The sequence below is a fragment of the Chlorocebus sabaeus genome, chromosome 5, assembly GCF_047675955.1.
Source record: "Chlorocebus sabaeus isolate Y175 chromosome 5, mChlSab1.0.hap1, whole genome shotgun sequence".
In the NCBI taxonomy this organism is placed as follows: domain Eukaryota; kingdom Metazoa; phylum Chordata; class Mammalia; order Primates; family Cercopithecidae; genus Chlorocebus; species Chlorocebus sabaeus.
Window position 1 is genome coordinate 1,889,077 of NC_132908.1, and position 24,273 is coordinate 1,913,349.

Genomic DNA, 24,273 nt, shown 5'->3' on the forward strand with positions numbered 1-24,273 from the left:
CCGCACCCGGCTAATTTTTGTATTTTTAGTAGAAACAGGATTTTGTTGTGTTGGCTGGGCTGGTCTCGAACTCCTGACCTCAAGTGATCTGTCTGCCTCAGCCTCCCAAAGTGCTGGGATTACAGGCGTGAGCCACTGCACCCGGCCTCCACTGCTTTTAAGTCTTACATTGTGCACCAGAGAAGAGTCAAACAAAGCAAAATTAGCGGCAGAAAGCACCCCCTTGTTTCTCGGCACCCACGACCCAGGTGTGTCGCAGAGCAGACCCGGTGAAAGTGTGCACGCTCAGGAAAGGCACAGGAACTGACATTTTACCACGGTCCCTGAAGGGGCAGAAAGCAGGCCCTGAGAGGCACAGATGCCAAAATGACGGTCAGGAATCAATGGGAAGCGTGTTTGTGCGGTGCTATTGGCATCTGACGTGTTTGTTATAATTGGCTCCCGCCAGCCCTGTCTCCTTTATTAATTGCACGTATTCCTCTTGACGAAAGTGACATGCCGATGGCAGCGACGTGGGCTTGAAGACGAGGGTGCCTTTCGATCTAAGCCTGAAGTCACATGTGTGACCCGAACCGAAGACAGAGAGGAGCCCAAAGGTCACTTCTCCTCCAGGAATGTCTGGATGGGTGGCTTATCGGAGCCGCTCACCTAATTGTCCCGCCTTGAGGTAGCCACATAGTGACAGTTTTCCTGCGTCCCTTAAATCGTGATGCTCGATAGGACGACTCCGCCTGAAGCCCTCCAGCAGCTGGAGTTTCGTTCTGCAGACAAGGAAAACAAGGCCATTCCAAAAACTTCCAGAATTCAGCCACTCAGTTCACCAGTGAATGCTAAGATCGTGGGCTCAAGTTCAAGGAGAAACGGGATGTGCAGATGATATTAAAGTACCAAAACAAAAACAGTGATCTGGCTGGGCGCGGTGGCTCATACCTGTAATCCCAACACTTTGGGAGGCTGAGAGGGGTGGATCACCTGAGGTCAGGAGTTCGAGACCAGCTTGGCCAAAATTGCAAAACCCCATCTCTACTAAAAATACAAAAATCAGCTGGGCATGGTGGCACATGCCTGTAATTTCAGCAACTCGGGAGGCTGAGACAGGAGAATCCCTTGAACCCGGGAGGCAGAGGTTGCAGTGAGCTGAGACTGTGCCACTGCATTCCAGCCTGGGTGACAGAGCAAGACTGTGTCTCAAAACAAAAAAAAAAAAAAAAAAAAAAAAACATTGGTCTTCTTTGAGGCTGGGCACAGTGACTCATGCCTATAATCCCAACACTTTGGGAGGCCGAGGCGGGAAGATTGCTTGAAGCCAGGAGTTCAGGACCAGCCTGGACAATGTAGCAAGACCCTGTCACTACAAAACACACAAAAGTTACCTGGGTGTACTGGCAGGTGCCTATAATCCCAGCTACTTCGGAGGCTAAGGTAGGAGGATCACCTGAGCCTAGGGCAGTCGAGGCTGCAGTGAGCTGAGATTGTGCCACTGCACTCCAGCCTGGGCAACAAGGAGACCTTGTCTCAAAAAAAAAAAGAAGATGAAGAAGAAAAGAAAAAATGTGACTGGGCATGGTGACTCACACCTGTAATCCCAGCACTTTGGGAGGCCAAGGCACGTAGATCACCTGAGGTCAGGAGTTCAAGACCAGCCTGGCCAACATGGCGAAACCCATCTCTACTAAAAATACAAAAATTAGCCGGGCATGGTGGCGGGCGCCTGTAATCTCAGCTACTCAGGAGGCTGAGCCAGAAGAAGCACTTGAACCCAGGAGTCGGAGTTTGCAGTGAGCCGAGATTGAGTCACTACACTCCAGCCTGGGCGACAGAGTGAGATTCTGTCTCAAAAAAAGAAAAAAGAAAAAGAAAAAAAAGATGCCGTGTCTAAGTGGACCCAGGCAGTTCAAACCTGTGTTGGTCACGGTCAACTGCACTTCATAAGAAAATGGTTTTTTGTTTCTGTTTTGAGACGGAGTCTCGCTCTGTCGTCCAGGCTGGAGTGCAGTGGTGCGATTTCGACTCACTGCAAGCTCCACCTCCCGGGTTCACGCCATTCTCCTGCCTCAGCCTCCCAAGTAGCTGGGACTACAGGCGCCCGCCACGTCGCCTGGCTAGTTTTTTGTATTTTTAGTAGAGACGGGGTTTCACCATGTTAGCCAGGATGGTCTCTATCTCCTGACCTCGTGATCCGCCCGTCTCAGCCTCCCAAAGTGCTGGGATTACAGGCGTGAGCCACCGCGCCCGGCCCAGTTAATTTTTTTTTTTTTTTTTTTTTTGAGACGGAGTCTCGCTCTGTCGCCCAGGCTGGAGTGCAGTGGCGCAATCTCGGCTCACTGCAAGCTCCACCTCCCGGGTTCACGCCATTCTCCTGCCTCAGCCTTCCGAGTAGCTGGGACTACAGGCGCCCGCCACTGCGCCCGGCTAATTTTTTCTATTTTTTAGTAGAGACGGGGTTTCACCATGGTCTCGATCTCCTGACCTTGTGATCCGCCCGCCTCGGCCTCCCAAAGTGCTGGGATTACAGGCGTGAGCCACCGCGCCCGGCCCCGGCCCAGTTAATTTTTATGTTTTTGGTAGAGATGGGTTTCACCATGTTGGTCAGACTGGTCTTGAACTTCTGACCTCAGGTGATCCGCCTGCCTTGGCCTCCCAAAGTGCTGGGATTATAGGCATGAGCCACTGCACCCGGCCAGAAAAAGGTTTTAAAATGTTTACAAACGAGAAAGAAAAACAGCCAGGCTTTTCCAGCACCTTCTGGAGCCACCTGAGGTCACTGCCTTGATGCATCCTCAGAACTGCTCAATCAATAGCTACATCTTTATAGTAAATAATTGTGTCCGTGGGGCTTTATTGGTCTCCGGCACAGGAGTTGTCAGGAGCACTTTCGTCAGCAGAGCAAAACCATTGATTTTCTGCCCATTCGTCCAGGGCACAAACTGGCCAGTTGCCAGCGGCCGGGATCAGAACTGCAGGGACCAGCTCCAGAACCCAGAACCCCTCCCAGCACGGGTCCCAGCAAGGGTGGATGAAACGGTCTCTCCCCAGTCAATCACATTCCGGCGCAGTGTAACTTCCAAGAAAGAGGCCAGACAAGGCCAGGCGCGGTGTCTCACGCCTGTAATCCCAGCACTTTACGAGGCCGAGGCGGGTGGATCACTTGAGGTCAGGAGTTCAAGGCCAGCCTGGCCAACATAATGAAACCCTGTCTCCACTAAACATACAAAAATCAGCCGGGCGTGGTGGCACGCTCCTATAATCCCAGCTACTCAGAAGTCTGAGGCAGGAGAATCGCTTGAACCTGGAGGTGGAGGTCGCAGTGAACCAAGATTGCACCACTGCACTGCAGCCTGGGCAACAGAGTTAGACTCCGTCTCAAAAAAAAAAAAAAAAAAAAAAGAGGCCGGGTGTGGTGGCTCACGCCTGTAATCCCAGCAGTTTGGGAGGCTGAGGCAGGTGGATCATGAGGCCAGGAGTTCAAGACCAGCCTGGCCAACATGATGAAACCCCGTCTCTACTAAAAATTAAAAAAAAAAAAATTAGCCAGCATGGTGGCAGGCCCCTGTAATCCCAGCTACTCGGGAGGCTGAGGTAGAGAATTGCTTGAACCCGGGAGGCAGAGGTCGCAGTGAACCAAGATCGCGCCACTGCACTCCAGCCTAGCAACAGACCGAGACTCCATCTCAAAAAAAGAAAAAAAAGAAAGAGGCCAGGCACAGTAGCTCACGTCTGTAATCCCACCACTTTGGCAGCCTGAGGCAGATGAATTGCTTGAGCCCAGCGGTTTGAGGCTGCCCTGAGTAACATAGTGAGGCCCTATCTCTACCAAAAATGTAAAAATCAGTCAGGCGTGGTGACGCAAGCCTGTGGTCCCAGCTACCCAGGAGGCTGAGGAGGGAGGATTGCTTGAACCTGGGAGGCGGAGGCTGAAGTAAACCGAGATTGCACCACTGCACTCCAGCCTAGGCAATAGAGTGAGACCCTGGCTCAAAAAAAAAAAAAGAAAAATACGGAAAGAAAAGGTAAAGCACCTTTGGTCCAAAGAGGATCTCAGGGAATCACAGGAGGATTTTTTTGCCATTTTTCTGGGGGGCCTGATCCCTGGGGGCCAGCAAGAACCATGACAGAACACTCAGTGGGGCAGCAGCTGGGCCGTGCTGCTGGTTGGAAGCATCGGGTGAGGCTGCAACCCGTGTGTGCACCGAGAGCTCCCGGCTGGCAAACGCACACACTCTCACGACTGATCGAACTGTTCCTGACAGTTGTGATGTGTTCACAATTGCACTGTATTGTTCTTTTTTTTTTTTTTTTTTTTTTTTGAGACGGAGTCTTGCTCTGTCGCCCAAGCTGGAGTGCAGTGGCGCGATCCTGGCTCACTGCAAGCTCCGCCTCCTGGGTTCACGCCATTCTCCTGCCCCAGCCTCCCGAGTAGCTGGGACTACAGGCGCCTACTGTATTGTTCTTAATCGCTTTGTAAATAGGACCTGTGTGTGCGTGCTGTGTAAGTGAACATAGATGGTGCCTGTGTCTGGGGAGAGCAAAATAATTAACCCTCGGAGTTTGAGAGACACACTCTTCTCCAGAACGCAGCCCTGGCGGCAACCCCAGGCGGCCAAAGGGACATGGCAGCAGCGTGCTGGGCCGATCACAAATATTTGCACAGGTGAACATGTTAGAAAAGGGAGTCAAACGCAGCATGCGGGTGGCTGAGGAGGAGAGGATGAGCCTCATGGAGCCCCATACCCTGGGCTTTTGCAGGGAGCAGTCGCAGCCTGTGTTCACACACAGACCCAGCAGCCAGGCCGCGTCCACCCCACAAACCAGCCACAGACAGGCCAAGGTCACCCGTGGCCTTGTGACATACAGCCCAGCGTTAATTCAGACCCGACAGCCAGGCACAGCGGTTCATGTCTGTAAATCCAGCCCTTTGGGAGGGCAAGGCAGGAGGATCACTTAAGCCAAGAGGTTCCAAACCAGCCTGGGCAACACAGTGAGATCCCATCTATAAAAATAAAAATTAAAATTAAAAAGCAGCCAGGCCAGGGTGCAGTGGCTCATGCCTATAATCCTGGCACTTTGGGAGGCCGAGGTGGGCAGATCACCTGAGATCAGGAGTTCAAGACCAGCCTGGCCAACAACATGGTGAAACCCGTCTCTACAAAAATACAAAAATTAGCCAGGCATGATGGCAGCTGTAATCCCAGCTACATGGGAGGCTGAGGTGGGAGAATCGCTTGAACTGGGGAGGTGGAGGCTGCAGTGAGCCGAGATCACACCACTGCACTCCAGCCTGGGCGACAGAGTGAGAGTCCATCTCAAAAAAACAAAAGGAGCTGGGCATGGCTACATGCACCTGTAGTCCCAGCTACTCAGGAAGCTGAGGTGGGAGGATCACTTGAGCCCAGGAGGCAGATACTGTAGTGAGCTGAGTTTGCGCCACTGCACCGCAGCCTGGGCGACAGAATGAGACCCTGTCTCAAAAAAAAACAAAACAAATAAATGATGTGCCTGGCGCGATGGCTCACGCATGTAATCCCAGCACTTTGGGAGGCTGAGGCAGGCGGATCACGAGGTCAGGAGCTCAAGACCATCCTGGCTAACGTGGTGAAACCCTGTCTCTATTGAAAATACAAAGAATCAGCTGGGCGAGGTGACAGGCGCCTGTAGTTCCAGCTACTCAGGAGGCTGAGGCAGAAGAATGGCGGGAACCCGGGAGGCGGAGCTTGCAGTGAGCCAAGATCGCGCCACTGCACTCCAGCCTGGGTGACAGAGCGAGACTCGCCTCAAAAAAAAAAAAAAAAAAAAAAAAAAAAAAAAGATTAATTGTAAAATTTGTAAAATGTATGTTAATATTTTAAATGTTTCTTGTTCTTTACTTAGAATGACATGAAGTAGCAAACAGAACCACCATGACAGGCTGGGAGTGGAAGGAGAGAAGGAAAAAGGGATGGTGGAGAAAGGGCAAAGCTTTCTACTTTAGTACCTTTTGCAACACTTTATTTCTGATTTTTCCTTTTGCACTAGGCCCTGAAAATTATTTATGTAGCCAGCCTTGGATATAATTCACACACACAAAAGCTCTCTGGGGCTTTCATTAATTATTTTTTCTTTTTTTTTTTTTTGGGCACAGAGTCTCACTCTGTTGCCCAGGCTGGAGTGCAGTGGCGCAATCTCAGCTCGCTGCAACCTCAGTCTCCCAGATTCAGGTGATTCTTGTACCTCAGCCTCCTAAGTAGCTGGGATTACTGGTGTGTGCCACCATGCCCAACTGATTTCTGTATTTTTAGTTTCACCATGTTGGCCAGGCTGGTCTCAAGCTCCTGACCTCAAGTGATCCGCCCGCCTCAGCCTCCCGAAGCGCTGGGATTACAGGTGTGAACCGCCACACCTGGCCATTCTTGGCTCTTTTTGAGCTCACCAAGAGTTGGACAGTGACCTCCCCGGGACCAGGGGAGTCCTGAATATGCCTCCTTTGACTCGTCCAAGGCTTGCCAGCGATTCTGGACCCTTTGCCGTGCTCTCCCCAGGCCTGCATGCCTCCCTCAGCTGTGCACCCCGACAGGGCCAGCCAGTGATGGATGCCCTAGAGCTTCTGATCATCCCTGCACAAGGGGCCTGCCTCCCTTCCCAACCAGAGTCCAGACAGTGAAACCAGGGCCAGGCAGTCTCCAGATGCTTCTCCCCAAAAACCCGGTATGCTTGGCAGGAGTCCCCTCCCCTGCTGTGCATCCATCCTCAGCAGGAGACCGGCTTTTCATCAGATAGGCCGTCGTCCTCCCTCATGGGAGACAGAAAAGATGATAGTATCTGACCATGGGAGGCTGTCAGGTCCGGCCAGCAATGCCCCCGCACGCGGGGCCCGCTCACGGAGTGCTGGGAGCAGAGACGAGGAGAACAAGGTCTGCGATTGCTCTCTGCGGCCCAATGGTGGAGCTTGCTTCCGCGTCATCAGAACTCTTGTGTATGGAATCCTGCTGGCAATAGTTTTGCATTAACTGTTTTGGTTGACTGACTGACTTTGGCGGCTCCTCCAGCAAAAAGCACACTCAATGTGGCTGAGATTAGGCAGCGTGAAAGGAATTCCTCTGCCTCCCAGCCAGAGCCTGGCTTTGAGGGGGAGGATCTTGTCCTGTATGTCCCCGGAAGCCTCAGCAGCACTGGTTGTTGGCGACTGCATTAGAAGAGTCTCATCATTCCTCAAGAGGTGGGGCTGGCCGGTTCCAGCCTGTCACCCCAGCACTTTGGGAGGCTGAGGCGGGCGGATCACTTGAGGTCAGGAGTTCGAGACCAGCCTGGACAACATGGTGAAACCCCATCTCTACTGCAAATACAAAAATTAGCCAGGTGTGGTGGCAGGCACCTGTAATCTCAGCTACTCGGGAGGCTGGGGCAGGAGAATCGCTTGAACCCAGGAAGCAGAGGCTTCAGTGAGCCGAGATCACGCCACTGCACTCCAGCATGGGCAACAGAGTGAGACCCTGTCTCAAAAAATAAAAATTTTAAAAAAAGAGGTGGGGCTGAGCGTCCCAGGCCCCGGGGCTCCGGAGCAGGGTGTCGCCTGCAGGTGTACATGCACCCGAGGGTCTCCGTGGCCTCGGTGGTCTGCTCTTCGTCCCGTCTCCCCGGTGGCCGCCATGCCGGAGTCCTCTGACAGCCAGGACCCACCCCCAGCCCAGCTGGAGATGCAGGGCTTGGCACCCTGGTCCAGAGGGTGGGGCCCCACCTGTGAACCCCAGCAGACAGGCAGCCTCCAGGGGCCACCGTGGGCCCTGCCTGGCATGTCCATCCTCACTCACCCACGATTTTGACCAAACCTCTTTTACCCAGGCCAGCGTGCCTCACACAAGCCATGCCCCTAAGTCATCCACGGTCTTCCCTGAACTCCCTGCCCCCACCCTGGGAGACCACCAGCGGGGTGGAGTACGGGGGGACCAGCCCTGCTCAGGGAGGAGCCGCCCCCCGCTCCACAACATGGGCCCAGCCCTGGGACCAGAATGAACCTGAGCACAGTTCACATCTGAGATGCGTCCCCGGGCGGTGGCTACAGAGGGAATGGCTCCGGCACAGAGACTTGGACACAAGGCTGGTGTTCTGTTTTCTTAGATGTGGCATTTGTCCATTTGGCATCCATTAATCACAGGGCCAAACTAACAGCTACATAGTTTCCATCTTCCCTGCCCTCCAGAGTCCGCCTCTGAACCACCTCCTTATCTAACTCTCACAGCACAGGCTCACGTCCCCTGCCCTCAGTCACCAAGGGCCAAGCGCCAAACAACCAGGGACAGCCAAGGTCCCAGAGCCCGCCAGAATTACTCAGACTGAGCAGCCCCGAGCCATTTCCCCACCCTGCCCTGCCTTTCCCCTAGAAACCCCTGGAAAGGCTCTGACCTTGGCTCCCCTGGCTCCTGTCTGCTCCTGACCAGCCCTGGAGCTCCCTACACTGGCCCCAGGCAGCCCAGCCCAGCACACACCCTCCTCCAATTAAGTGCCTCACTTAACGACAGGCTATGGTCTGAAAAATGAATCATGAGGTGACTTTGTGTCATGAAAACATCACAGAGTTCACTGGCACAAATTTAGATGGCCAGATGCAGCAGCTCACACCTGCAGTCCCAGCGCTTTGGGAGGCTTGAGGCAAGAGAATCACTTGAGCCCAGGAGTTTGAGACCAGCCTGAGCAACAGAGTGAGACCCCATTTCTACAAAAAGAAAAAATAGAAAAAATTTGCCAGGCATGGTAGCACATGCCTGTAGCCCCAAATACTCAGAAAGCTGAGGCAGGAGGATTGCTTGAACCCAGGAGTTCAAGACTGCAGTGAGTTGTAATAACACCACTGCACTCCAGCCTGGGTGGCAGAGCAAGACCCTGTCTCTACAGAAGGAAGAAAAAAAAAGGTCAGACGTGGTGGCTCACGCCTGTAATCCCAACATTTTGGGAGGCCAAGGTGGGTGGATCACCTGAGGTCACGAATTTGAGAACAGCATGATCAACATGGCAAAACCCTGTCTCTACTAAAAATACAAAAATTGGCCGGGCACAGAGGCTCACGCCTGTAATCCCAGCACTTTGGGAGGCTGAGGCGAGTGGATCACGAGGTCAAGAGATCAAGACCATTCTGGCTAACACAGTGAAACCCCATCTCTACTAAAAATACAAAAAAAAAAAATTAGCCGGGCATACTGGCAGGCACCTGTAGTCCCAGCTACTCGGGAGGCTGAGGCAGGAGAATGGCGTGAACCTGGGAGGCAGAGCTTGCAGTGAGCCGAGATTACGCCACTGCACTCCAGCCTGGGCAACACAGCAAGACTCTGTCTCAAAAAAAAAAAAAAAAATTAGCTGGGCATGGTAGGGGGCACCTGTAATCCCAGCTACTTGGGAGGCCGAGGCAGGAAAATTACTTGAACCTGGGAGGCGGAGGTTGCAGTGAGCCTCATGCCACTGCACTCACAGCCTGGGCAACAAGAGTGAAACTCCTTCTCAAACAACAACAAAAAATACCTAGATGGTATAGCCTACTACACACCTTGGTTACATAAATTAAAATCCGGAGGGCACATTTTGAGATGGGTGGTTTCTAACCTAGATCTCCGGCCCTCATTTCAGGTCCAGGATCTTCACTATCAGATGGAGAGTCCTGAGAAAGAACCATCTTGAGGCAGTATCTGGAGAGAATTCTAAGTCAGGAAACAAAACTCTTGCCTTCAGAAATACTAAGTGCCCCAGCAGCCCAGTGGGGTTCAGATGTGCCCCATCCAGTGTGCTGGGAAAGTGGGTCCCTCATGCCACCTGGGCCAGCTCTTCTGTCCCCACTTTGCTTTTTTTTTTTTTTTTTTTTTTCCTGAGATGGAGTCTGTTGCCCAGGCTGGAGTGCAGTGGTACGATCTCAGCTCACTGCAACCTCTGCCTCCCGGGTTCAAGCAATTCTGCCTCAGCCTCCCAAGTAGCTGGGATTACGAGGCACATGCCACCATGCCTAGCTCATTTTTGTATTTTTAGCAGAGAGGGAGTTTCGCCATGTTGGCCAGGTTGGTCTTGAACTCCTGACCTCAAGTGATCCGCCCGCCTCTACCTCCCAAGGTGCTGAGACTACAGGCATGAGCCACCGTGCCCGGCCCAGAATTTTTCTTAGCCAGCCTCCATCACCCCACCCCATTTGTCTGTCTCCCCCCCACCTCAAGGCACTGGCAGTCTGCCTGCCTGGCATGGCTGGTCCCACTCCAGGGTGCAGGTAAATGTCATCTCCCCGCTGGGCTCTCCTGCCGGGGCTCTCCCCAGCCTCAACTCCCCCTCAGCCCTGTGCCGTGTCCCTCTACAGTTCATGCTTTGCTTTCTTGGCAGTTGAGTGGTTTGCTCGTCTCCCCCAATGCTCAGCCTCCGCGTGGTCCTCCCACCTTGCCCTGCGAGTTCTCAGAAGCATACGCTCTAGCCCCGGGTGCCTGTTGGCAGAAGGAAATCCACTGTGGGGCTCTCTCTGCCACTGTCCCGGAGCCTCCTCCCCTTTCTCCAGACCCTCAGTCAGGCTCCACCCCGACTCCTAGAGCCTCACCCGGCACCAGGAAGCACAGACGGAGGAGGGGCTCACGTGCTGGCCGACGGAATACAGCAGGCATGCAGGACACAGGAAGAGCAAGCTCAGAACCCGAGAGCCGCTGAGGACACGAAAGGAGTCTGGGCCTCAGGAGTGGGGAGAGAGGCCTGGGGCCCCTGGTTCTGGACGGCCCCTGTGCCTGGGACTGAGCTGGCCACTCTGGTCAGGGCATGGGGCTGGAGGGTCAGGGGGAGGCGGGCTCTAGCTCCCTCCCTCCCAGGCCCCTCAGCGTGGCCGTGCAGGGCAGAGCTGGGGGAGGGAAGGGGAAGCTGGCCCCCCGGGGTGAAGCCTGGATTGTGGGGTGCCATGGTGGGCAGCACCTGTGAGTCCCCTTTGTCCAGAAGGAGGGGTGCTTTGGGGACTTTCTGCAGGGGGCCCTGGCACTGGCCCTGCCCAGGGGCATTGATGGCTCCCGGCTGCGCAGAGCTGCCCCCAGGGCTATAATGGATAAAACAGAATAAAACAGATTCATCCAGGAACCCGAAGCTGCTCCTGCACCCCTGCCTCCCACCCCACGCTCTGGCATAAGCATTGGTCCCAATGACAGAGACCTCAGAAGTCAGCCCTTGCCAGTTTGAGAGGAACCTTCTAGAAAAGAAGCGTCCCGCAGAAAGGATCCCCCACATTCCTGAGGTCAGCATATTTGCAGCCCCTCCCCGCGCAGCTGCTGCAGGGACAGAGGAGACTGGTGTAGCAGCCAGCTGCTGTGGCCGCCCTGGAGAAAACATGCCAGGCCTTCATGGGGTCCCCGGCCTGTCCTGGGCTGTGGCGAAGCCCCTGCAGAGGAACCCGCGTGGAAATCACAACCCCACAGCTCCTTAGGGGAACAAGGCGCCAAGGACAGGCTGGCAGACAGGAGAAGCGGCTCAGGTCTGGGGAGTCAGGAAAGGGGTGGGGACAGGAGCTCCCAGGGGACTCCATTCATTTTAAGTCACGCAAGCCCCTCTCACCCGTGGCCTGGCCCCTCCTGGAGCCCAGGATCCAGATCATCTCAGGCTTGCCAGGGGCCTCTAGATCTGGCCACGTGGCCCAGGGGAAACAGGCCTTATCCCCAAAGCACCCCTACTCCTGAACAAGGGGGACTCACAGGCACTGCCCTCCATGGCACCGCACAATCCAGGCTTCCCCCCAGGGGGCCAGCTTCCCCTTCCCTCCCCTGGCTCTGCCCTGCACGGCCACACTGAGGGGTCTGGGAGGGACGGAGCCAGAGCCCGCCACCCCCTGACCCTCCAGCCCCATGCCCTGACCACAGGGTGGCCGGCTCAGCCCCGGGCAGAGGGGCCGTCCAGAACCAGGGGGCCCAGACCTGTCCCCCCGACGGAGGACAGGGGTCAGCAGCCCTAACTGAGCTCTGAGGACCCCCAGGTCAGGCGATCAACCCAGTGAGGACCCCTGCCCCAGGGGAGGGAGGGAGCCAGGTTCCCCCCGCAGACCGACTCCCTGCACACGGGGATCTCAGAGCTCCCCAGGGTTGGGCCTCACAGGAAGGGCTGGTGCAGTGAGAGGCGGGCAAGCTGCTGGCCCTCTCTAGTCTCCTGTCTTCCTCTATGACAGGGCTTCATAAATATTTTCAGGCCCACGGAGAGGGTGGGCCCAGGGGCTGACCCTTCCCTGTCTCCCCTTTGTGACTGGGTTGCTGGAGCCAGGGCCTGCTGGGGGCTTCCATGCCCATGTGTGCAAGGCTCAGGGCAGAGAGACGGTCACCTGGTCCCACCCACCCGTCCCAGTGGGCCAGGAGGGCCTGGGCTTGGTAAGGACCCTCGAGGTGGAAGCAGCCTGCTCCCCAAGCCCCTTCCTGGACTCCCAGGGCTGTGAGGACAGCAACCCAAGGTCCACGCCATCCTGGTCTGGCTGGGGCAGGAGGGCTGGAGATGGGCTCCCAGGACCCTTCCCCTCCACTGGGCGGAACAGGAAGAGGGTAACTGAATCAGCGCTTCTCGCCCCATCTGGAACATTCCAACATGGAAAACCCACGGAGCAGCTGGGAAGCAATTTAGGGACTTTAATTAAAGGCTGATGACTCTCCCAGGGAGCCTCTCCCCGCATGCAGCCCATAGGTCCCCCCACATCTGCCCTCCGTGTGTTCGGAGGCCCAGCTGGGCACCTCACCGGCATTGGGTGCTGGCGGTTAGGCGGAGGTCCCGCTCAGGGGGTGCAGAACACGCCAGCCCACCCTCTCCCCTCACTGCTTCCAGAGTCTGCCGCTCCAGGCCCTGGGTTCAGGCCCCAAAGCCAGCCAAACCGGTGCCCCACCCCTCACAGCTCTGTCGGGAAGGGAACAGTGGGGTCACTTGGTGGACTCACAAAAGGAACTCCAAACAGAAGGAGGAAAGTAGCAGAGCCTCAGTGAGAGCACAGCTGCCCCCTCAAAGGCTGCCTCCATCTCCGTCAGCACCTTCTGCAGGGAAAGGCATTCCAGACAGAGGGAACAGCACATGCAAAGCCTGTGAAGTGGGACAGGCCACGGCAGGTGGAAGAAGCTGGCAGGTGCCAGTGTGGCAGGCGTGCTGGAATGAGGAGCGCATGTAGGACTGAGGGGCAAGCCATAGAGGGCTGTAACAGCTGTGATCTGGAGTTTGATTTTTCATCCTAGAAGCAATAAGGGGTAAAGATGGGGATCAGAGCTTTTTTTTTCTTTTTTCTTTTTTTTTTTTTGAGACAGAGTCTCCTCTGTCGTCCAGGCTGGAGTGCAGCGGCCAGATCTCAGCTCACTGCAAGCTCCGCCTCCTGGGTTTACGCCATTCTCCTGCCTCAGCCTCCCAAGTAGCTGGTACTACAGGCGCCCGCCACCACGCCTGGCTAGTTTTTTGTATTTTTTTTTTTTAGACCGAGTCTCGTTCTGTCACCCAGGCTGGAGTGCAGTGGCGCGATCTCGGCTCACTGCAAGCTCCGCCTCCCGGGTTCCCGCCATTCTCCTGCCTCAGCCTCCCGAGTAGCTGGGACTACAGGCGCCTGCCACCTCGCCCGGCTAATTTTTTTCTGTTTTTTAAGTAGAGACGGGGTTTCACCGTGTTAGCCAGGATGGTCTCGATCTCCTGACCTCGTGATCCGCCCGTCTTGGTCTCCCAAAGTGCTGGGATTACAGGCTTGAGCCACCGCGCCCGGCCTAGTTTTTTGTATTTTTTTTAGTAGAGACGGGGTTTCACCGTGTTAGCCAGGATGGTCTCGATCTCTTGACCTCGTGAGCTGCCCGTCTCGGCCTCCCAAAGTGCTGGGATTACAGGCTTGAGCCACCGCGCCCAGCTCAGAGCATTTTAAAATAATAGGATCTGGTTTATTCTGCGACGTCCCTCCAGCTGCCATCCGGAGAGCTTACAGTAGAACAAAAGAGGTGCTGAGACAATGGTGAGCAGTCCCTGAAACGGACCAGGCATGAGAAGGGTGTGTCCAGGAAGAAGAAATTCACATGCACCAGGCTGGGAACTGGGTCACCAGGGGCCAGGAGCTGTCCTGTCTTCCTTCCCACCCCCACGCCTGGGGCAGGCAGTCGGCCCAGTCTTCACAGAGGGCACCCATGCAAGGGGTGGGGACAGAGCAACCCAGCCCAGTGATCCCCTCCTGGCAGGGATCCAAGGTGGTCTGTTCCCTCTTCCCAAGGCTGCTGTCAGTCGGGCAGGCCCTTTCCCCTCCATCCACAGCAGAGCTTTGAGGTAGGACGGAGGCTGTGCCTGTGACTTGTCCACATCTGGGACCACATCTGCCCACCATGTTGCCACTGTGGTCGTCGGGAAGGTGCTTGGAGGGGAGCTGAGAACCAGCCTCCAGCCCTGCCTCTGTCCTGGCCTGGGATGGAGGGGCCTGGAAGAAGTGCCTGCCCCTCAGGGCAGCTGCAGAACAGAGTGTCCACTGGGCCCAGAAACTAGCAGGAGGAGGGGTGGGTGTCCAGACGCAGCCCCCTCCTGCAAATCCTTTCTCACTCTCTGCATCTCTGGGCCCCAAGACAGGGAGTGGCTCCAAGTAGCTGAGAAGTAGAAAGGCCACAACGGGGCCTGTGGGACTCATTGGGGCTGTGGAGACCATAGCCAGTCCCCGAGACAGGCCTGGGGCTAAGCCCAGGCAACCCAGAAGTCATTGTCAGGGCAGCTGGTGGGCACCTGGCAGACAGCACGTGGCCAGGAACAGGTGAGAGTCATTCCCGAGGGGACCCTCCCGCTCCCAGGACACAGGGGTGGACAGGGCACCCCAGCCTGCCTGAGTCTGGCCTCAGTTATGAGCGGCAGCTGGACTGCAGAAGGCCACTGATTCCAGCCCTGTCCCCAGGGGCGGGCACAGAACAAACACAGTGGAACTGGGGCAGCAGGGGCCTGGGGGAGTGGGTGGGGCCTGGGGGAGTGGGTGGGCCTCAATGGGTAGGCCTCTGCAGGGAAGGCTAGGAGGCTATTAATCATCGCCTTGTGCACACACCCAGCACTCACTGACCTCACCAACACTCAGGCAACTCCACAAGGCTCCAGAAGGAAGCGTCCACTTCACACCTGGATTCCGGATGAGCAGAGGTGGTGGGTGCAGACCTGACTTTAATCCTGCCCCACCGCTCCACAGAGCAGCCTGCGGCCTCAGTCTCCTCATCCTGAACACGAGGACAACCCTGCCCGGCCTCCCAGAGCTGAGAAGAGAGCCCGAGCACGGCCCCCAGCATCACTAGGGCTAAACTGCATGTCACTGGGCAGGCCCTAAGCCTCTCTGAGCTCACACGCTAGACCTGACCAGGCACACCGCCCACCTCCGAGGGTGTATAAAGAATGAGTTTTGGGCTGGGTGTGGTGGTTCATGCCTGTAATGCCAGCACTTTGGGAGGCCGAGGCGGGCAGATCAAAAAGTTAGGAGATCGAGACTATCCTGGGTAACCCAGTGAAACTCCGTCTCCACAAAAAAAAAAAAAATACAAAAAATTAGCCTGGGATTACATGCCTGTAATCCCAGCTACTTGGGAGGCTGAGGCAGGAGAATTGCTTGAATCCGGGAGGCGGAGGTTGCAATGAGCAGAGATGGCCCCACTGCACTCAAAAAAAAAAAAAAAACAAACAAAAAAAAACAAAACGGTGGCATAAGGCACACAGTCAGTGCCCCGTGGAGTTCGCTGGTATGTTTATCACATCCCTGGGGGCAGCACCTCCACCCTCCAACCTCAAGGTTTTGTGGAAAAATCTGGGTCCGAGCTTTATTTCTTTTTTTTTTTTTTTTTTTTTTTTTGAGACGGAGTCTGGCTCTGTCGCCCAGGCTGGAGTGCAGTGGCCGGATCTCAGCTCACTGCAAGCTCCGCCTCCCGGGTTCACGCCATTCTCCTGCCTCAGCCTCCCGAGTAGCTGGGACTACAGGCGCCGCCACCACGCCCGGCTAGATTTTTGTATTTTTTAGTAGAGACGGGGTTTCACCGTGTTCGCCAGGATGGTCTCGATCTCCTGACCTTGTGATCCGCCCGTCTCGGCCTCCCAAAGTGCTGGGATTACAGGCTTGAGCCACCGCGCCCGGCCCCGAGCTTTATTTCTTAAATATTCCTCTCTGCCCAGCACGTGCACGCAGCCTGCTCTGGCTGGGTGAGCAGATGTCAATCAAGGTGCTGAGCATCCCCAGGGCGCCGCTCAGCCCCAGCCGAAGTCCTGGCCGGTCATCTGGTAGAACTTGCGGTTGAAGGGCCGGTAGAACTCCTGCAGGCGCCGGACCACGGCCAGGGGCACCCGCGGGTGTGGCCGACCCTTGGACTTGCCCAGGCAGCGGGGACGGCTGCTGCCCTGGGCCTTCTTGAGGCAGGGGAAGCCCTTGGTGGCGTTGAAGTAGAAGTGCTTGTCTGTGACAACCCGTTTCAGGCCCAGGAAGTCCTGCACGCGGCCGACCTCTCCGGCTGGGTCGCTGACCAGACGCTCCCCGCTGACAAACAGGAAATGGGACAGGGGGAAGTACTGCAGCCAGTGGTCCAGGTGCTGAGCATACAGGCCGATGCGGACGGCGCTCCAGGCCGTGTCCACAGGGCCCAGGCCGTGGCGGAAGGCCAGGGCGCGGAAGCTGGGCAGGCCCGGGGTCTTGGAGAGCGTCTGGGCATAGTCGGAGATGGCCCGGGTCACGGGGTTCCTCACCACCACAATCAGCTTCATGTCCGGGGACATGGCGTGGATGCGGCGGGGGGCCTCCCGCGTCACGAAGTAGCTGGGGGTCTTCTCCATGGTGATCTGCCCATCCAGGGTTCGGGGCATCAGACTCCTGCGGGATGGGTACAAGGAGAGGGGGTCTGAGCCTACCCAGCTCTCGACCGACCCCCAGGGGCCCGGGACCAAGGCCCCCTTATGCCCGGGAAGCCCAGGCCTCCAAGGCGGGCAAGCCTTCCTCTCTGCTCACGCCCACCCCTCCTAACGTGCGCGGCTGGGCAGCCTGGAACATGGACTGTGAGGGTGCCCAGCCCAGCGCCGGCCTGCCCCACCTGCTGCCGCACTGAGGATAAGAGGAGGATGATGGTCGCTGGCGGGAAGGCACAACATGTTCCTCACCACCCACATATCTTCCTTGTGCAGTCCCTGCCATCCTCGCTTCCAGAGCCTGCTCCCTCCCACCGGACGCACACTCTCCCGGAACTAGGCTGCCCCCAACTCCTTTCTCATCGCAGACCAAGCACCCCGAGGCCCGCCCACCTAGATCACTTGAGGTCACCCTTTCATTCGGTGGTTGACAGCATCCCCTACATCAGCCCTGCACCAATTATTCATAGTGTCCTCAACAAAAAGCAGCCCTCCCTGCTCCCTCCCTCCCCGATGTAATTACATCTCTTCCATCTTTCTTTATTTTTGGAAACGGAGTCTTGCTCTGTCGCCCAGGCTGGAGTGTGGTGGCGCGATCTTGGCTCACTGCAACCTCTGCCTCCTGGGTTCAAGTGATTTTCCTGCCTCAGCCCCCAGCGTAGCTGGGATGACAGGCGTCCGTCACCGCACCTGGCTAATTTTTGTATTTTTAGTAGAGACGGGGTTTCGCCATGTTGACCAGGCTGGTCTCGAGCTCCTGATCTCAGGTGATCCGCCCACCTCGGCTTCCCAAAGTGCTGGGATTACAGGGGTGAGCCACTGCACCTGGCCTCTCTCCCCGTCTTTAATTGTAGTCCTATGAATTCTCATCAACCTGGGCCTGGACTCAGGAGGCCAAAAAGTCACCAGCAGAGCCCAGTACATGTGAGGAAAGTCAGAGACATGGTGGCGCCAGCCTGAAGATCCTTCCCAAGACTCCGGGCCACTGTGGTCCCCCAGATCTTGCAGGTTGCCAGGGTGCCAGGCCAGGGAGGGGGCCTTTCTGAGATTCTCCTCATTCTGACACAGGGGAGGAGGGCACTGACCCAGTCCCAAGGTCCCAAGGGAATTGGCTGACCGCAGTCCAGGACTGTCCCACCTGGGCAGAAAGCCCATCCTGGGTGCCCAGCCCGGGCAGGCCCAGGCACCCCCAGCAGTGCCCCGGGCAGCACCTGCCCGCCAGGTAGTGCAGGGTGAGGTTGGGCAGGGCAGGGCGCGGCAGGTCAGCTGAGCAAACAGCTCCGAGGGAGAGCTGGGGAGGGCTGGGAACTAGGTCGATAGAAACAGGAACTGTGTTAGGGTGGGGATGCCCTGCTGGTCATGCCCAGCCCTGCCTCCTGCCCTCTGAGAGGGCTTCCCCGACCCCTGCTGACAGCCCCAGGACCGCCCCTGCCAGGAGGCTGACCTGCCGGGAGTGACCACCCCAGCCCCTGGGAGGCAGGTCCTGAGTTCCCTTTTCCTGCTCAGACCCCCAGGCAAATGCAGGCTGGGCCAGAGGCAGCTGCACAGACCCCCTGCACTGGGGTGCTCGGTGGAGAGCGCTGGAGGTGGGAGGGAGGATGTGTGAGGACAGCAGCGGGAGAGAATCCAGGCTTCCCCCACAACATCCACCAGGAATGGGGCAGAGCAGGGGTGGGCGGCACGGGAGCCTTCCCGCCCCGAAGAACCAGGCCCTGGGCAGAGCTGGCCTACAGACGTCACCGGACAAGTCCTCCTCCATCTTGGTGACAGAGAGAGCTGGGCCTCCCTCCACCCACCCGCTGCCACTGCAGAAGCAGCCACAGGGAGATGGGAGGGGCAGGGGTGCTGGGGGTGAGCGTGGGGCTCAGCCCTCCCTCTTCCCACCCTTGGGGGCTGCCTCCTTCCAGCCCACCTGGAAGGGCAGTGTGGGTCCTAGAGCCCCTGCACTCCCTGCCCCACCTCTCACAGCTGGAGCCCGCATGGGAACCACACCCAGCATCCCAGGGACAAACACAGAGGCCTCAGATGGTGGCGGTACCAAGGTCTGAGGCCTGGCAGCTCAGGGGCACCCCCACCCCCTGCTGCAACCACCACGGGACCTCGCCGACGATGCCCACAGACAGAAACCAGGCCGATGCTGGGAGGGGCAGATCCCAGGCCTCATCAGAAGTCACTGCCTGCCTTTCCCCTCGGCCAGGAAGGAAGCCCCAGGCCCTTCCCTCCCGTCTGGGATGTTCTTGACCCCAGGCACCAAGCGAGACCAGGAGCCCACCCCTTTCCTTTCCCAGAAGGCACACCAGTGACTCTGAATATCCTCCTTTTCCCGCCTGCTGGAGGGACCAGCACCAAAACAGGAATGTTCGCCCTGCCAGGCCTTCTCTCCAAAGAGTCAGAGAGAGCTGCGAAGGGGGATGGAGTTCCGGACACCCTGACGTGGAAGGGCGGTGGGAACACAGAGAGGTGGCAAGGGCTTTCCAGGCCCCCTCTTGCACAAACCAGCTCAGAGATCAGAGATCTTTGGGATCAATTACTTTCCCTCCCCAGGCATCCGAAGCCTGTCCTAGCCTGGGTGTGGATGAGATGGGAGAGACGGGGGAGGAGGGAGAGGAGCAGGACTGGACCCCCGTGTGACAAACATCTGACAAGTTGCTCTGAGGACCCTCCCTCCCTGCGGAGCCCACCTCATCTGGTGTGCATTTCCCTGTGGCTTTCATCCAGCCCTGGGCAACCCTCCCTCCTCCGTCTCAGCCTCCCTCCTCCTGCCCCACACCTCGGGTCTGAGACTCGCAGATGCCAAAAGGGCCTGGCAGATGCCAAAGCCAGAAAGTGCAAGGCGACTGCATCCCCCACAGGAGCCCAGGTCCCTCCCCGCTACATACTCAGACCCCACTCCATGCACCCACTGCTCTTGCAAACCAGGAACTAAGGGGTTCCCCTACCCACCCTGCTCCTTGCCTCTTCTGGCTTTTCTTTTGTTTGTTTCTGAGACAGAGCTGCACTCCAGCTGACTCTTGTCACCCAGGCTGGAGTGCAGTGGCGCTATCTCAGCTCACGACAACCTCTGCCTCCCCGGTTCAAGCGATTCTCCTGCCTCAGCCTCCCAAGTAGCTGGGATTACAGGCACCCACCACCATGCCTGGCTAATTTTTGTATTTTTAGTAGAGATGGGGTTTCACGACATTAGCCAGGCTGGTCTCAAACTTCTGACCTCAGGTAATCCACCTACCTCAGCCTCCCAAATTGCTGGGATTACAGGCATGAGCCACTGTGCCCGACCCTTCTCTTGCTTTTCTAAAAGATTACGGTCAAAGTACAGCCCCCATTTGCCCCCAGACAGGGCACCTTTCGCAGACGGAGACCTTGGGGAGTCTGCGTGAACCCCACACCTGGCAGACACAGGTGCTTCACTAGTGGGTGAACAGCTAAGCATGTGCTGAGCTTGGGGGCACTTGTGGGCTACAGTCCCCAAGTGGGAGGCCCCTCAAGAGCCTAGATGAGCTGACTGAGGTGGAGAGGTGGGAAGGTCAACCCAGGACCCACCTGCCAAGGCCACAGGAAGGCCAGGTCACCGCCTGGAACTAGTTCAGTCACAGCCCAGTGGGAGCAGTGGCCCAGAGACTCAACTGGGGGCCCTGGCTACTCCTCTCTCTTGCCTCCCCACAGCCAGCACCCAGAACAGAGCTTGCAGGCACCGGGGGCCCAGCCCAGGGTCTGAAAAGCAGACAATGCTGCCTTGCAGTTAGGGAAACTGAGACAGGGTGAGAACTTTCAGAGGCTCACTGCAGGCTCGTAGCAGGCTGAAAGGACGGAGGCACAGGCACCTAGGGGCATACCAGCCCCACGTGGCCACGCCCCCTCGGACAGCACAAGGACACCTGCAGTCCACAAGCTCAGCGGGCCCAGCTCTACTGGCTCTGCACTGCCCAGTGAGGGGTCAGCATCATTGGTCCAAGGGAAAACCCCAGAGGCCACAGGACCTGACCCTTGGAATTCTCCATACTCACCCCTTCCCCTTCTAAAACACGAGGAAGTCAAGAGTCTACCAGAGCAGTCACTCTCCTGTACCCCCCCTCCAACTCTGGGCATGTCAGTGTCCCTGGAACCCCACTCCCAAGGCTAAGGAGCTGACCCCCAGGCTGGGCCTGGCCTTGGCTGCCTCTCATCCTCCCCAGACTGATCCCCCAGGGCTGGACACATGCCAGGGCGGGCCTGGACTGGCCTCAGGAGCCTGGGCTCTTCCAGAACCCTCTAGGGCTAAACCCAACCCTAGCTTCCCCTGGGGCTCCTCACAGCCCAGCTCAGATCCCACCCCAGTCTCTTGTCAAAGCTCATGGGGTCAGGGGTGGCTCTGAAGTGTTTACTCCACTTAACTGCACATCCTCAACCCAAAGCCTTCTCCCCTTCTCCCTCCCGCCCCTCCGCTCCTCCCCCACTTCTAGCTTGGCAGCCCCTCCTCCCCTCCTCCCTGCAGCAGGGATTAGGGATGCATTCTGACCCCTGCCTGCGGTCAGGGGAGTGAGGTCTCTCCCTGGAGCCTGAGCTGAGGATGCCTGATGCAGCCAGGTGAGCCCCGGGATGGACTCCACGTCCCCCAGCCACCATCTGACTTCCCCAGCACCCCACGCTGGCACCAGCCCTTCAGATCTCAGAAGCGAGCCCCCCTCCTCTCACAGAGCCCCTCCCTGCCTGCCCTCCAAACCCAAGAGTTTTAGTACAAAAGGCAAAGTTAACAAATAGGGGTAGGCGTGAGGGGAGGAAGAGGATCAGAGGATCAGGAACGGAGAAACTGGGGCACCTGGGGAAGTGTCTGGGTCCTGCCGCCCCAACTGACTCCCCAGGTGGCCTTGGGCAGGGTCCTCTCAGCAGGGGCTCGGTCCAAGCTTCAGGACGAGCAGCCACCAGTGCAGGCTGCTTCAGCTGGGGCTGCGTGCTCCCCACATTCCACTGCCACACCCCATGTCCATCATGGGTAGAGGCACGACAGCCACAGAGCCCCATGCATGGGGCTGGACTCACCCTGGGCACTCCCCGAAAGGCAGTCTCCTCCTTTCCAAAGCCCAGACTTTCTCTGGACCCCCAGGACCACCAAGAAGGATTCCACTGCCCAGACTCGGGGGTCTTGGGGAGGAAGGACGCTTTCTAGGTGGCTGCCTGGAACCTAGAGGCCCCTTTCTACGGTACCTGGCCAGCGGTCAGAGAGTCACACCTCCTTGCCCAGAGTGACATGGCGGGAGAGGCATTTCTAACGCTGCCAGATAATCCCATGGGCTGGAAACGACCTCCGGGATGGGATGGCACCGCCTCCCCCAGTCCTGCTGGGTCCCTCAGCAGAGCGAACGGAACCAGGGCTTTCCCCAAAGTTTTCAAAGTTTCAGGGAATCCTAGCTAGGTATCATTCCTTCTTCCGGAGCCGCGACCCCAGGTCAGGCCTGGGCCCCCCACAGGGCGGTCCCAACCCCACTGCCCGGAAACCTCGCCCCGCTGCTCCCTGGGGCGCACGATGCCCTCCCCGGGAAGGCGCCGGTCAGGGCGGACAGGCCAGGGTGCTCACCGGTACCAGGCGAGGCCGCGCTCGTAGCACCTGTCAAAGAAGTGGGGCTCAGAGCCGAGCGCGCGGACGTCGGGGTGCAGCCGCAGGAACTCCAGCAGGGCGCGCGTGCCGCCCTTCTTCACGCCCACGATGAGCGCCTGCGGGAAGCGCCGGCGGCCGGGACCGCTGGCCACGGGCAGGTCAGGTGCTCCCGGGCGGCGGACCGAGCTGGGCGGCTCGGAGGGCGCGGGGGCCGGTGCGGGGGCGCGGGCGGCCGGCGGGCAGCGGCCGGGGAGGACGCGGAGGCAGTAGGCGCCGAGCACGAGGGCCACGAGCAGCAGCGGCGCGCGGGACGCCCGCAGAGCGGCCCCTTGCCCGGCCCCGCCGCCCGGGCCGCTGCTACCTGCCATGGGGTCGCGCTGCTCCCAAGCCTGAGAGCGGGGGCGGCAGGCGGGCGCGCATCTCGGCCCGCGTGCCGCCCAGCCCGTGGGTGCCTGGCTTCTCTGCTCTGCGCCCCGCGGTCCCGCAGCCTGGGAGCCGACGCTAGGCGGGGCCGGGGACGGGGGCGGGGGCGGAGTCGGGACGCCCTCCCCCTTCCCCTTCCCCTCCCCTCCTCCCCACTCCCCCTCCGAGGCCACTGTCTGGGCTGGGACCCGCCGGCAACCGCCACCACCCGGGCGCAACTCGAACTGCCAGGACCACCAGGATGCTCCTGCTCCGAAATCCTGGGCCCCGGCCTGCTTGACTCTGGCATCTTCACCCCTGCGCGGGGAGGATGCGGTGGCGGTGGCGGTTCGGGACGCAGGGCAGGGACAGGGCGGCGCGCGGGCCTGGGGACCCTCTGTTTGAAGGCCGATTCCCTCCCCCGCCCCAACTCCGGGACGTGCGCGGCAGGTGCATAGGCCGAGCCTTGGCCTGCAGGAGCGGGAGCCTCATCGCCGGGCCAAGGGGACCGAGGAAGCGCATCGATTCCGGCACTTGACCTGCCAAGGGAGAAGGAGGCCAGGCCAGCACCCTAGTATGCACAGAGGGGTCCCAGAACGTGTCGGGGGAGTCTGCCGCCGGGAATGGCGTGCGTCCTGCACTCCCAGCTGACAGTCAGCCTTGCCACACATCGGGGTCACAGCCTGGGGGCTGAGAGGTCAAGTCACCCCTGGTTACTGTTTTAGAATGGAGAAAACAGGCTTCCCTCCCAGGGGCCCAGTGGTGAACTGAATGCAGGCCTGAGACATACCAGGTCTACTAAGTCATCCCATCTGCCCAACCTCAGTCCACCTGGCACTCCCCTGAGACATCAGTGATGCATTTCGGAAGGTGGCAAAGTGGACCCCACTGGAGGTATGAAGGACTCAGGGATCCCTGTGCTGGGGAAGAGAAAGAGCTCAGGACCTCCCCAGGGGCTGCCTCTGAGGGGCGTGAGATTCAGAGGCCTCCTGGCTTGGATCTGTGGGGCGCTGGACACTGTGGGAACTCCACACCCCCAACGCCCAGCAACAGCCTGCAGGGAAGGCAGGGGAGGCGAGCCGGGCTCAGAGAGGGCGAGCAACTTGCCCCATCCCAAGGCAAAGGTGGCATGAGACCCGGGTCCTCTCTCCGCCTCTGCCTCAGCCTTCCTGGCCACAGGGCTGGCACCAGGCTGGCACAGGCTCCCCACAGAGGCCCAGCCTCTTCCCACCCAAGGGCTTGCAGCCCCTGTCCTGGACTCTGCTCATTAATGAGATGTTCCGGCTCTGATGGCATCTGGACAAGTTCCAGCAGCCGGGCTGCCTCAAGGGGTAGAGGGTCTCCACCACCCACAGACATTCCGGAGCTCCTACCCAGCAGCAGCCCTGGCCAGAGGCGGCCACACGGGGCTAACGGGGTAAAGACAACTGACCAGTCCCCCAGCCTAGGCCCCAGACATGCGGGCTGCACCTGCTCGTCTGGGCAAGCCTCCT

At 58.4% G+C, this 24,273-nt stretch overlaps 1 protein-coding gene across 1 annotated transcript; it reads right to left on the reverse strand.

The window, feature by feature from the left end:
* Positions 1–15,798: 15,798 nt before the first annotated feature.
* Positions 15,799–22,837, reverse strand: HS3ST6 (heparan sulfate-glucosamine 3-sulfotransferase 6). Its single transcript, XM_007981923.3, has 2 exons — positions 22,358–22,837; positions 15,799–16,774 (listed from the first exon to the last, which is right to left on the reverse strand). The coding sequence occupies exons 1-2, from the start codon at positions 22,744–22,746 to the stop codon at positions 16,159–16,161; spliced, it is 1,005 nt and encodes a 334-aa protein (XP_007980114.2). The 5' UTR covers positions 22,747–22,837; the 3' UTR covers positions 15,799–16,158.
* Positions 22,838–24,273: the final 1,436 nt, after the last annotated feature.

Coding starts and splice junctions, on each gene's coding strand:
- HS3ST6 (XM_007981923.3), bottom strand. CDS start 22,746: ATGGCAGGTAGCAGCGGCCCGGGCGGCGGGGCCGGGCAAGGGGCCGCT. Junction 16,775..22,357: donor CGCGGCCTCGCCTGGTACCG/GTGAGCACCCTG, acceptor CCCATCCCGCAG/GAGTCTGATGCCCCGAACCC.